The 13,213-nt window shown below is 39.5% G+C and overlaps 1 protein-coding gene across 2 annotated transcripts; it reads left to right on the top strand.

Moving 5' to 3' along the window:
• The first annotated feature begins 20 nt into the window (after positions 1-20).
• On the top strand, positions 21-9,583 carry galnt3 (UDP-N-acetyl-alpha-D-galactosamine:polypeptide N-acetylgalactosaminyltransferase 3 (GalNAc-T3)). 2 transcript variants are annotated; one of them, XM_034694718.1, is made up of 12 exons: positions 21-343; positions 894-1,151; positions 1,445-1,980; positions 2,663-2,835; positions 3,329-3,478; positions 3,664-3,898; positions 3,997-4,114; positions 4,264-4,464; positions 7,088-7,219; positions 7,459-7,560; positions 7,662-7,814; positions 7,908-9,583. In XM_034694718.1, the coding sequence occupies exons 3-12, from the start codon at positions 1,487-1,489 to the stop codon at positions 8,019-8,021; spliced, it is 1,872 nt and encodes a 623-aa protein (XP_034550609.1). In that variant the 5' UTR covers positions 21-343; positions 894-1,151; positions 1,445-1,486; the 3' UTR covers positions 8,022-9,583. The 2 variants fall into 2 exon arrangements, with proteins under 2 accessions (XP_034550609.1, XP_034550610.1); XM_034694719.1 differs by lacking the exon at positions 21-343 and adding an exon at positions 614-703.
• The last annotated feature ends 3,630 nt before the right edge of the window (positions 9,584-13,213 follow it).

Genomic DNA, 13,213 nt, shown 5'->3' with positions numbered 1-13,213 from the left:
GTGGACAGTTTGCATCATCAGTATCCCTCCATGTAATCGTCACATAGACAAACATTTACAACCGTGACTGGAAAAAATGCAGGACACCGGTGAACATTTTAATGGACACAATGAAGCGGACGCCTGCAGTGGATAGGAAGTGCCGAGGAGCTCAGTCACCACAGATGGAGTCACTGTGCGGCTCTGAAGGCAGTAAGACCTCGAACTGGGCAACGGAGCAGACTCCCTGCGGCTGGAGTCCGCGTCTCCACTCCGTCAAGCATCCAACTCTTTGTGAGGACAAAACTCTAAAGGGGGAAACCTAAGACATTAAAGGATTAGAGAGAAACTCAAGAGTCCACCGGTGAGTGTCAGCTTTGAAGCCTTTATTCGTGGAAAGCTGAGATGTGATAAAAAAAAGAGTTGTCGCATTAAAGCAAAAAGGACGGGAAACTTTTTCCAAATAAACGCCGGACCATGTGCGTTTTTATTTTTATTTTTAATTCACAGGCAGAAGTTGAAGCTTCATGTGCAGAACGTGGTGTTTTCTCACAGAGCCTGATTGGATGCGGTGCGCTATGTGTGGGGTATACCGCGTTCCTCTTTTATATGTAACCCAGCAACTGTCCCAGTGAATGACCAGTTGAACAAATCCTATTAATGACACCATTATTGAGTGAGAGGGACTCTGGGTAGCACAGCCTGCTGTATTCCTGCAGACAAAGTGACTACAGAGCACTTTAGCAGAGTTTTCTTCAGACAAATGTTTGAATTTGATGTTTTTTTTTCTAGAATATTTAACTTTTAGTGTGTCGTACAAACTGTGTGAAGTTTCAAGGCTGACAGGAACGTCGTTTTACTACTTTGTGGTGATATTTTCTCGTGAGTAATCTCGTTTGTTATATGTCCGGCAGGTATGGCTTCTGACACGCAGATAAACTCTCTGCGCAGGCGCACCAGGATGTCTCCTCCCTCTACCTGAGAAGAGAGCGCACCTGGGTCCAACGAGACGGAAGTTCTCCACAGCAAATCTTTTGTGTCTTCTTACAAAAGTGTCTTTGGAGTTCAGGCAAGAAACCGTGGACTTCAAATGAAGACAGGATGCCATTTTTGGATCAAAATATCAAGAATGAGCGACTTTTTGTCTTTAATCTGTGACTAAGCGACTCATGGTACGTAGTCTTTTACTCTGAAGGAATTCGAGACAGGTCGGTGGGTGTTTTTTTATATAAGCAGATTTTTAATATGTGATATGTAATAGCAGCAGAACACATTAAGCTTGATTTCATGGAGTCAAAAAGTGTAATATGTAGCCTTATGTACTAGTATTATTATGTTGTAACATGCCAGATAATGTACAGTTATGTTGACTGTATTTTCTTGAAACCCATATGTCTGAAATCTGATTATTACACTTGTATTGGTTTATTGATATTGAAAATGTATCTGTATGAATTTGTTTTAGCTGAATCCAGTCCAAAGCAAGCCGTCTCTCTGATTAAGAAGAATGACAGCTCTCCGCAGAGTCCTCCGAAGGCGCCTGCATCCACTGAAACTGGCGATTGTGGCCCTCGTCTTTGTCACATTTGTGTTCCTCATACAACGGGAAGTAGGGAACCAACAGGAAGACCCATGGGTGAAAGACACAGCTGTGAAGCGGGATTCCATGCTGGACATGGTGATTGGAGCTGTCAATAACTTTAAGGATGCTATACCAAAGATGCAGATCAGAGCCCCTGTGCGTAGTAGGCAGGACAGTGGGGGCAGCCCGTCCTGTCTGCCGGGTCACTACACTGCAGCAGAGCTCAGGCCGGCGCTCGAGCGTCCGCCTCAGAACCCTCTCGCTCCTGGATCAGATGGGAAGCCTTTCTACACAGACTCACTGAGCCCTGAGGAGCAGAAGGAGAAGGAGAGGGGTGAGGAGAAACACTGCTTTAACCTGTTCGCCAGTGACCGCATCTCTTTGAGCAGAAACCTGGGTGCAGACACAAGACCACCAGAGTAAGTCATTCTTTGTGCATTTGAAAAAGATGTTCAAAATCATCTCAGAGCTTACCAAATAAAGGTCTGTTCATTTTCCAAATTACTTGATTTTGAAACAAGTAATCACACCACCTAGTGGGTGTAAATGCTGTGTTGGTTCTCTTCAAGAAGTACCCTCCCCATTATTTCTCAATGTACTTGCTGAGAATAAAACTAAGTCACACACTGGAAAACATCACAGAGCAGAGTAACACAAATGGTTTAATGAAAAACTGACTCGTCTAACTAAAACACATTCATCATGTTCGCTTTTAGAAAATAACCTGCAGCAGAAACCACAGAGATGAGTGTTCTGACTGGGACTTTGTTTCAGCCTGCCTGCCCAGTTACTGTGGCCACTTCAGAGAGAAGCACAGTTATGTTTGGCTAATGGCGGTACATGGAAGTCCAAGTCGTTGTCAGGGCATAGTCAGTACCTGACACAGACATAAAGCCTGTCCATGTCCTGGCTATCTAACCAGAGTGAATTACAAAGCCTGATATTGCAGGTATCTCAAAGGCTGCCACACATGCGGTGTCAAGGCTGAAACAGACACCCCACAAGGGAGAGTCAGCAGATGTAATAACTAGACTATTGTGCCACTCAGGATCTGTACCGGACAGTCACATCTTTGTGCTCTTTTCACTCTTTTTCTTGCAGATGCATTGAACAAACCTTCAAGCGATGCCCCCCCTTGCCAACCACCAGTGTGATAATTGTGTTTCACAATGAGGGCTGGAGCACTCTGCTGAGGACAGTATACAGTGTCCTGCACACCTCCCCGGCCATTCTCCTCAAAGAGATCATCCTGGTGGATGATGCCAGTGTGGAAGGTAAAAATTCAAGAGGGGCCCTTCAGCTCTCTTTTGGGTTCAATTTCATGCAGCGTGTTGGGTGGGCAGCTCTCGAAATGTGCAGAGAGAAGCTCCCTGCTTCTTCTGTAGCCAATGAAGTGGGTTACAACAGGAAGTAAGGAAGTAAGGGGCTGCTGGTGAATAGTTTCCAAAGAGGAATTAGCAGTGGTTCTGCTTGTAGGCTCGTACATCGTTTTTTGGAAGGTAACAAATTGCAGGAAAACAGGATTTAGGGAATGCAGTTTATCTGACACTGTAAACTTAGCTTTAAATCATTAGCAGCCACAGGTGGAGGCCTGCTGTGCTGTAATCCTACGGAGGATAAAAGGAAGACAGCTTTATCCTTTTTTTTCATCTGGTGGATGATCACCCAGGAATTATTTGGTTTTTATTTCACTTCGTGTAGGAGATTCACTCATATTATTTCATCAGATTCTTCATTTATTTGTTCATAATTAATTCTGTCTTCCAGATGAATTAAAGGACGGCCTAGATGAGTATTTGAAGCAGCTACACATCGTCCGAGTTGTCCGCCAGCCAGAAAGAAAAGGACTCATCACTGCTCGCCTGCTGGGTGCCTCTGTGGCCACCGGTGAAACCTTCACCTTCCTGGACGCCCACTGTTAGTCAACACAGCTGACGTTCCACACACAGTAAAACCAGTTGCTTCAGGGACACACCCTCCCTCACACACCTACCTGATGTTTGCCTTTCTATCGAGTCTTTGTGTCAGCTCAAATTAGGTATTCAGCTGTTATTGTTAAGGACTATATTATGATGCAATGCATGGTTTGTGTGTGTGAACAGGTGAATGCTTTCATGGATGGCTGGAGCCACTGTTGGCAAGGATAGCAGAGAATTACACTGCAGTAGTGAGTCCAGATATAACCACTATAGATCTCAATACTTTTGAGTTCATGAAGCCGTCCCCGTATGGCCAGAACCACAACCGGGGGAACTTTGACTGGGGGCTCGCTTTTGGCTGGGAGGTTCTGCCAGACCACGAGAAAAAAAGGAGAAAGGATGAAACGTACCCCATAAAGTAGGCATTCATTTCACAGTTGTAAAGAACTTCAGCTTTATATAAACTGTTATTTTCCTGGAAATCCTGATAAAACTTTTTGTGAAATGTCTCACTAGGACTCCCACATTCGCTGGTGGACTCTTCTCCATCTCTAAAGACTACTTCTATCAAATCGGAAGTTATGACGAACAAATGGAGATCTGGGGCGGAGAGAATGTTGAAATGTCATTCAGGGTAAGCAGTTATTCTGGATGTGCTGCACTTTATTTAAAATTGTCTTTACTCCTTTCTCTCTGTTGAATCACCCCAGTATCCAAATAGCTCCAGAGGTGTGTCTGCATGTCATTCTGTATCTGTTTGTGCTGACTCCCATTAACCTGAAGGTGTGGCAGTGTGGCGGACAGCTGGAGATCCTCCCTTGTTCTATTGTCGGTCATGTTTTCCGCACCAAGAGCCCCCACACCTTCCCCAAGGGGACGCAAGTGATTGCTCGTAACCAGGTTCGACTGGCCGAGGTCTGGATGGACGACTACAAAGAGATCTTTTACCGGCGGAACCAGCAAGCTGCACAAATTGCAAAAGATGTACGTACGAATGCATGTCTGAAGTCCTGTGTTACTATCCTGGGACCCTATTAAAGCAGATCATAGCTTTGCTGCACTATGTTTCACTTGTCATGGTCATATTTAGGTGGTTTTTAAGACCCCTAATTATCCTCTAACTCCACCCTTTAGACAAGTTTGTGCAAATCCAACTACTTACGTCTAGTCTGATCATGACATTAACAAGGAAGACACAGAATTACAGAAGAAGTGTGGCATTTCACAATAATATGAGTAAATGCCAGAACTTAGTACAATTAAGCACATTCCTTGAAAGACAGAGAAATAGATAAGCTGTTGTGGGCTGAAAGCTATTATCCAGAAGAGGAAAAAGGGGCCTGAAGGAAGTCAGCACTGCTAAATGACAGGTTCTCAGTATTTCCCCAACATGTGGTCCCAAAGGTGCTATAAACAGTTTCCCTCAGGGCGATACCTCACAGAGCGGGGCCAGCCCTTCTCTTCCTCGGCTTCAAACAAACATGCCGTCGTCAACAGCTTGAAGGAATCGTCTGTAGAACGCTGTCACCGCGCGGTAGTGTGAGCAGCGTCTTCGTCATTAGAGTAAGTGCTGTCATTATTCAGAAGCAGGAGGTGACCGCAGATCCTTGTAAACGTCCTGTTACGCTCCTGTTTGAAAAGAACGCTGATCGAACGCTCGACAGGAGTTAAGCTGTTTAACAAAGGAGTCGTTAGAGGTGCAGAACACAGTCATTGACTTCAGAAAAAAAAGTGGTCATGGAGATAAAAAGCTGATTTAAGAAATCCAAACATGAATATCTTCAGTGTAGTTATGATAATTGATAGTATAGTTAATTCTTCAAGATTATGTCTAATTGGTTTGATTGTTTTATTTGATCGCAGTTTAGAGTATGGCAGGATGGCAATGTCGATCAGTCCACCAGTGAAGTCACAGTGAACTGTTTGTCAATTTACCATTTAAAACTAAACAAATTGCCAACTTATTTGATAATTGATTCATATTTTCCCAAAATGTCAAACACTTGCAGGTTTCAGCTTCGTAAATGTTTTGAGTCTCTGCCAAAATAAACAATTTTAAGACATTACCGTACACCCTCACACAGTGTGACAAGCTATTCCCTAACTATCAACAGTACACAGACTTAAAGGTTATTTGATTGGCCTTGAAAATAGACAATAAATAAATCAGTTATAAAAAAAAAAAATTGGCTGCAGCTGTAGCAGGCTTACGTATCTCAACGAACATCCAACAGGTTGTCATGACCTTTAGTACAGATAGGTACGGTACACAAAGGATTAGTCCTGAGGCCTTCGGTGACTCCTTGAAGTTTCTGCTAGCACCATCAGAAAGCTGAAGAGATGTTTCTTCTTTATTGAAACATCATGATTGTTGGATGAATTAATATGACCTTTAGATCAGATATACAGCCTCTGGATGGATTGAGATTTTTATTTTTATTTTTCTACCACTCCTCTTGCATATCATCAGGTTACATTTTTACTGTGTGTTGTACTTTATTGTTAGATTGATATATTCAAAATGTGATAGCATGCTGGTATTAGCATCCAGCTCAAACAATGAACTCTTGCACACTCTCTTTCCAACATATTTCACATTCCTGTACAAATTGTACAAGTAGTACATCCAAGATATATTGTACACAGAGTATTTTAAGTTTCTGTGAAGAACTTTCTCTTTGCATTGATGGCCGTGCCCCTTGTAGACGAAGCAATACCCCTTGTATTTGCTTATTTGTGTGGTACATGTGTTTTATGACATGAAATATCTCATCCTGATTTCTACAGAAAATATCACTCATTATTATTATTGTTATTATCATTATAACCTTTATTTAACCAGGAAACGCTCAATGGGGTTAAAAATCTCTTTTTCAAGAGAGCCCTGGCCAAGATAGACAGCAGCACACTTACAGAGTTACAATTTCACAATAGACATGAACACAAATATCAGACGCATACAACAGCTACACAACAGGTACCTCCAGAAAAACAGCATGTCACATTTTAACAAAACATCAGATGACAGATGCTTCAGCCTCCAAGTCGTTTAAGGACTGCTAAAAAGCATTCAAAGATTTCATATCAGACAGTTTTAGATCCTTTTGTAAAGCATTCCAGGTCGAGGGAGCAGCAAACCTGAAGGCCTTTTTCCAAAGTTCAGTCCTGACCCTCGAAACAGATAGTAATAAAAGATCCTGAGATCGAAGATTATGACCTCCTGAGTTCTTTTGTGCAATATATGCAAGGAGGTTAGAGGGAAGTAGTCCTAGGATGCATTTATAAATAAGAAGATGCCAATGTTTTCTTCCTGCGTGACGACAGGGAGGACCATCCTACTCTCGAGTATGGGGTGCCAGTTTGGCTCAGTTGGTGGAGCAGTTCCTCTTATTTATCTATTTCTATGTTCACTGTCTTGCACCGGAAACATAAAGACATACTGTTTGCCATAAATACGTGAACCTACCTGTTAACAAGGCACAGCCTGGAAGAGTTACAACTCTTATTGCTGTAGGTGCAATAAAGATACAAAAGTATCTTGATTTCGTCCTGAACATTTTAGAATTCTTACACTCCCAGATTTACCTGCCTGCTGTTGTTTTTACAGAAAGCCTTTGGAAATATCTCCAAACGCGTGGAGCTCCGTGAACGCCTACAGTGCAAAAGCTTCTCTTGGTACCTGAACAACGTTTATCCAGAAATCTTTATGCCTGATCTCAACCCACTCCGCTTTGGCTCAGTAAGATCACACACACCTTCTCTCTCACACACACTCTCTCCACTCTTTCCAAACCTCAGAGCTCTGTCTAGCCACTGTGGGTTTCCACTTTGGATCTCCAGAGGGTACTGAGCTTTTTCAATTTGACACCAGTGAAAGCACTCCTGAGAGGAAAGTTGTTTGAACAGCTTGCACTGGATGTTAGTTTTTCGTTTTGTTTCCTCACACTGCTTTTCCCCTTCCCTGCTCTTTCTCTGTAGGTGAAAAATCTGGGCCGAGACTCGTGTCTGGACGCTGGCGAGAACAATGAGGGCGGGAAACAATTGATTATGTACCCATGTCATGGACTTGGAGGAAACCAGGTCAAATAGAAAATTAACCTTTTGTTTCTGATCGACAAATATATAATTCACTTCAAGGACAGTGGTTGATGGTGTATTTTTTTCTGTTTCCTTTGCCGTAGTATTTTGAGTACTCCACACATCATGACATCAGGCACAACATGCAGAAGGAGCTGTGTTTGCACGCGGTGGAGGGGGCCGTGAAGCTGGAGGACTGCCAGTATAAAGGCAGGAACACGTTTGTAGGAGCGGAGCAGAAATGGGAACTGAAGGATGTGAGTTTTTGCAGTTTCTATGCACTTATAAGTGCTTTTAGATATTTGTGTTGTCTCTTTAGGATAATTCATATTTTTCCTCTCTTCATATAGAACAAGTTGCTCTACTTGCCATCACGACACATGTGTCTGAATGCCCGTCATGAGATTCCCACAGTGAGCCTCTGCAACCCTTCAGACAGATACCAGCACTGGACCTTCATCTAAATGTGCAAACTACCACAAAATACTGGGACATGAGTTTACTCTACTGCATGAAGCAGTATTTTTTTAGATGAATGACAATGAGTTTTAATTTATTTTTATAAATGGAAGAGCTGAGCTGCTGCTGAAGGGAAGTTTGGACTCTGGGAGAAACCACAGTGTGCGTCTGTGAGAGAACCTTGGAACAATGAAGACACACTGTGTTGACAAGTGCCTCTTTTGTGCTTAGACATTTTAGCTATGCCAAGTCGACACAACCAGCATGCCTGACTTGGGTATATAAAGCCAACACTGAACAACATAGGAATCTATGACTGAGTCAGGCAAATATACAGCTCAGTAGATTATGTGTATGCTGAACAAGGGGTTCAAGATGGACTTGCAGAAATCAAAACTTTAACCACCAAAGAAACAAAAACAGAAAAACCTGAAACAAACACGTGATGTGGATTGTCCCTTTAAAAATACTTTTAAAATAATGTAAAGCTTCTTCTTTGCTGCCGTCCAGTGCCTTAGATGTTATTTAATACTGGGTGGAAGGAGTGGTGGAGGGATGGGTGATATTGAGGTGGGGTTATTGCAGGAAAATAAGCAAACACTAAGCCCAGGAAACTTTGCAATAAAAAGATTTTATGGTACACCTAGTGAAAATATAATTCTAATACAGCAACACTGCAAACAAATCAAGATTATAAGGTTCAGGTTTTCTGTTTTGTCCTGTTTTAGAGAGGTTTTAATTGAGATTTATTATCATTTCAGAGGATGTAGGCTATGTTGGTTGTAATTAGAGGTGTCTCTAGTATCATGTCCAACCCATTAATTAATAAGGATTGACAAAGTAAAAACTACACCTCTCTTTACAATGCAAAGCATTAGCTCCAAACAGAGCATAAAGGTAAATCCATGCCTCCCAAGAACGATTTAATAAAAAAAAAGAAAGTATAATCCTCATGCAAAAAAATTGTTTTTGCAGAGCAGTTTTAGATTTATTTAGGTGTTCCTAATAAAACTTCATTTGAGAAGAGACTTTGTAAGAATTAAGAACTATCATTTGAAAAAGTTTGTGGTTGGCATTTTGAGTGAAAGTGAGCTGGCCCTTTAAAAATGAGTAACAATGAGTTTGGACTTGTCTTGTTAATTTCAAGTGCCAATGAAAAAAGTTAAATAGGTGTTTTAATATTCAAACTATGAACAGTATGTAAAGAATGACCCTCACTTTATAAAATGTCTGCAGTGTTTATCTTTATTATCTGAAGCTGAATGCTTGGTGTTAATCAAAAGGGACATTTCATGTAATATTAATGCATGAAGGAACTCTGTTATTCACATCCCTGAAACATTCCCCTCTTTATCTGGATATGAGTTCACAGATGAAGTTCTGGTGCAGGCACTAGTGTTTCAATGGATGTTATGGAGTATGGTCAATTGATTGAGGTTTGAGTCAGAGTGAAAAACAGTATGAATGTGTGTTTACCTTCAGTGGAATCTTTCTGGTGTTGTCTGACAGCATTGGTATACAGAGGTCTTGATTGTTGCTCAATAAATTCAGTGGGGTAGTCCTGAGAGCAATGTTCTTTCATTTCCAGCAGAGGGCGCTTTACTCTAAGAAATTACTGAACTGTACAATTGTTGACTAACAATTTTGATTTAATTTATTTCAAAATCATGTTAAAATGAAGCAACTGAAAACGAAGTTAGCTCTATCTACATTTTGAAAAACAAAGCACATTTGAAAACAAGTATAGAATTTTGTGCAAAATTTTTGCTTTTCACAGAATAAAAAAAAATCAGGCACATGAAGCTTTACAACACAACCCGCATGAAACAAAAGACAGTTTTTTAAGATAGTGAATCAATTTACTCAATACAGACTTTTAGTAAAACCACAATAAATACACATTTAAATATATCATTCATAATAAATACTGGAAAATAAAATCCAACACAGGATTCTTAACTGGATGCAGTGTCACTGAATGTAGCCTTCTCACATTGAAGTTTTTGGCACCATTTATCTGTAATGTAGATCGTGTTGATGCCTTTGATTGCCTGAAAGCAGTCTGTAAGCTTTTTCCCACCGAGGTGGCATGAAAGGTCCCAGCTACTCGACAGTCCCGCATTACCACAAAAAATCCAGAGAAGACCCTTCGCATTCTTTCTCTCCAAAATATGGCAGATATCTGAGAGCCTGAAGGATGGAGAGTATCTGTATTCATGCAGGAGCAAAGAGCTCAAGGTAAAGCACTTCAGAAACAAAATACTGTTTTACTGTTCACCAAATTATTGCAGTCACCCAATTCCCGAGCGGTTAATCCAATTTCCCTCTTGTCACGATTCTCAAAAAAGATGTTCTGAATGTTATTTACAGATTTTTTGGTAAACAACTTTTAAAAATCTGAGATATTTTGAATGGCTCATTGTTGGGCTCAGGAACCATATTGTGTGTGTTAATAACTGATATGAATCACATTTGTCAATAATCTTTGATTGTCAACCTTGAACATTTTTCCTACATTCTCACTTAGTTAAAATGTGTCATATTCAGTATTCAGAAAATATTGTTATAAGTAGGATATCAAGTACCTTCATGGTCAATTAAAATAATCTTAGTCTGCTTTATTGAGGACTTTCTCCAAAAGGGAATGCCTATTGAAAACCCTCAGGCTATTGCACATCAATAGAACAAATCAACATCATTATTGGATCCACATAAATAAACATCTTAGTTGTTAAAGAGTGGAATGTTGATAATACAGCTAGAAGCAGGAATCCAATAACTGCTTTATTTATGATATACTGACACATTAGGGGCCAATCATTTGTCTTCAATGGATACTGGCTGCAGATGTTTTTCAAATTAAGCTAATTATACTAATTCGAAGGTGTCTATGAGAAATCATAGAGCAGCATCATCATACTTTTGGAGATATGTCAAAGTGCTTACCTATCATTATCCCTGTATACATTATATACTTGAAACACTATGGCAAGCTGTGGACTTCTAACAGTGATCTGTTGAGGAGGAAAAACAAGTGAGGGACATTTTTTTTCATCGTTCAAGTATTAGTCAGTTTAAACCAACTGCATGCCACTAGACCCCCACACAGAAGTGCAAAAGGCTGTGAATTCATCTCTAACATTTTATGCTATTTCATGACATTGTATTACAAACATACAAATAAGAATTCAGGCTTTTTCATGCTTTCAAAACATAGAAAAGCATATTATAGTGACCAAAAGAACAGAAATGTACATTATGTATACAACACATTTTCATATAAAACAATGGCAATTATTTTCCCCTAAATGTCACTGAGATTCCCAAAAACAGCATGCTTATTATCAAAACATTTACAATATATAAGTATACACATAATTAAGAAACAATAAATTAACTGACAATAAACCTTTTTTTGCACATTTGACACATAGAGTAGACATAGAAAAGTTCCATCTACGGTACAATATCTGCTTAAAACTAGAACTTTACATCTGAGATTACAAGATACATTGCACAGCATGACATAACTGATGTTTGAAAACGGTTGTAATGTTTTTGATTCTGCAGTTTAGCACACACTGTAGTGAAGAAAACTTTAAGGAACAAATATTTCCTCAATAACATTTCCACTGTAAAGCTGAATTTAACATATTTCACAGCAACTAATCTTTCCCCGATGACACACACAGTTCAGGAAGCTTAAACACTGTTTTAATATTGTACTGCTATGTTCAAGACATGAAGGAAATTTGACATTTTGTAGCAGCTATAAATAAAATAAACTTTCCTCGAGGGACATAGGCCATATTTACAGTTAAAACAATATTTCAGAAAACTGTTTATCCACGTTCAGACAACAGATAATTTAAGCATCTGACCACTTTGTACTCAAAATGACCATTAGCAAGCACACATTGATATTAGCCATATAAAGTTAGCTAGCTGAAACTACTGTTAGCTAGTTGCATTTACTGTTAGCTAGCTGAATTGACCATAAACATAATGTTAGCTAGCTGAAGTGACTGTTAGCTGACTGAATTTACCATAAACATATTGTTAGCTAGCTGAAGTGACTGTTAGCTGGCTGAATTTACCATAAACATAATGTTAGCTAGCTGAAGTGACTGTTAGCTGACTGAATTTACCATAAACATAATGTTAGCTAGCTGAAGTGACTGTTAGCTGACTGAATTTACCATAAACATAATGTTAGCTAGCTGAGGTGACTGTTAGCTGGCTGAATTTACCATAAACATATTGTTAGGTAGCTGAAGTGACTGTTAGCTAAATGAAATTCCCATAAACATAATGTTAGCTAGCTGAAGTGACTGTTAGCTGACTGAATTTACCATAAACATATTGTTAGCTAGCTGAGGTGACTGTTAGCTGGCTGAATTTACCATAAACATATTGTTAGGTAGCTGAAGTGACTGTTAGCTAAATGAAATTCCCATTAGCTAGACCGTATCACCTGTTATCATATTATCTACAGATATACTTCAACAGCTAATTAAGGTATTTAACCACTTTGTTGAAAAAACAAACAATAGCAAGCAAACATTAAAATAGCAGGTAAATTTTACCATTTGCTAGCTAATTTTTCCGTCAATTACAAATGTATGTCTTTCCTTCTGTGTCATATGATATGATAACATTACAATGTAGACACCTCCTAAGTAGAAGTTATATTAGCTCAAAAGTGTCTGTACATAAGCCATTGTCTGAGGATAGCTTATCAGTTTTATAATATGCTGCATTACACTTGAAATGTGGCCCTATGTTAATCTGAATATTTACTGTTTACTTAGTTATAGTTTAGCTTAGTTATAGTCATAGTGGTCTAGACCTCCTGTTTGTAAAGCGTCCTGAGATAACGTTTGTTGTGATTTGACGCTATACAAATATAGATTGATTGATTGATTGATTGTTTTGCTTTTGTTAGATCTTAACCCTCCTGTTATGTTCGTTTCTCTAGAACAACAATAATGTTCCTGGGTCAATTTGACCCGGGGCATATTCAATTATCCAAAAGTGTAAGAACCCCCAAAAAATCCCAATAAAGATTTTTTAATCTAATTTTTTAACTCCATTACTAACAATTTAAATCAAGATTTGGTCCATTGGTGTTCTTTAATTCTCACAGATTATAGTTCAATGAGGATAACTCACTCGTTTTTCATTAAAGTTCATGGTA

This window comes from Notolabrus celidotus, chromosome 10, assembly GCF_009762535.1.
Source record: "Notolabrus celidotus isolate fNotCel1 chromosome 10, fNotCel1.pri, whole genome shotgun sequence".
NCBI classification, from domain to species: domain Eukaryota; kingdom Metazoa; phylum Chordata; class Actinopteri; order Labriformes; family Labridae; genus Notolabrus; species Notolabrus celidotus.
Note: the sequence above shows the minus strand (reverse complement) of the source record. Positions and strands in the feature narration are given on the sequence as shown.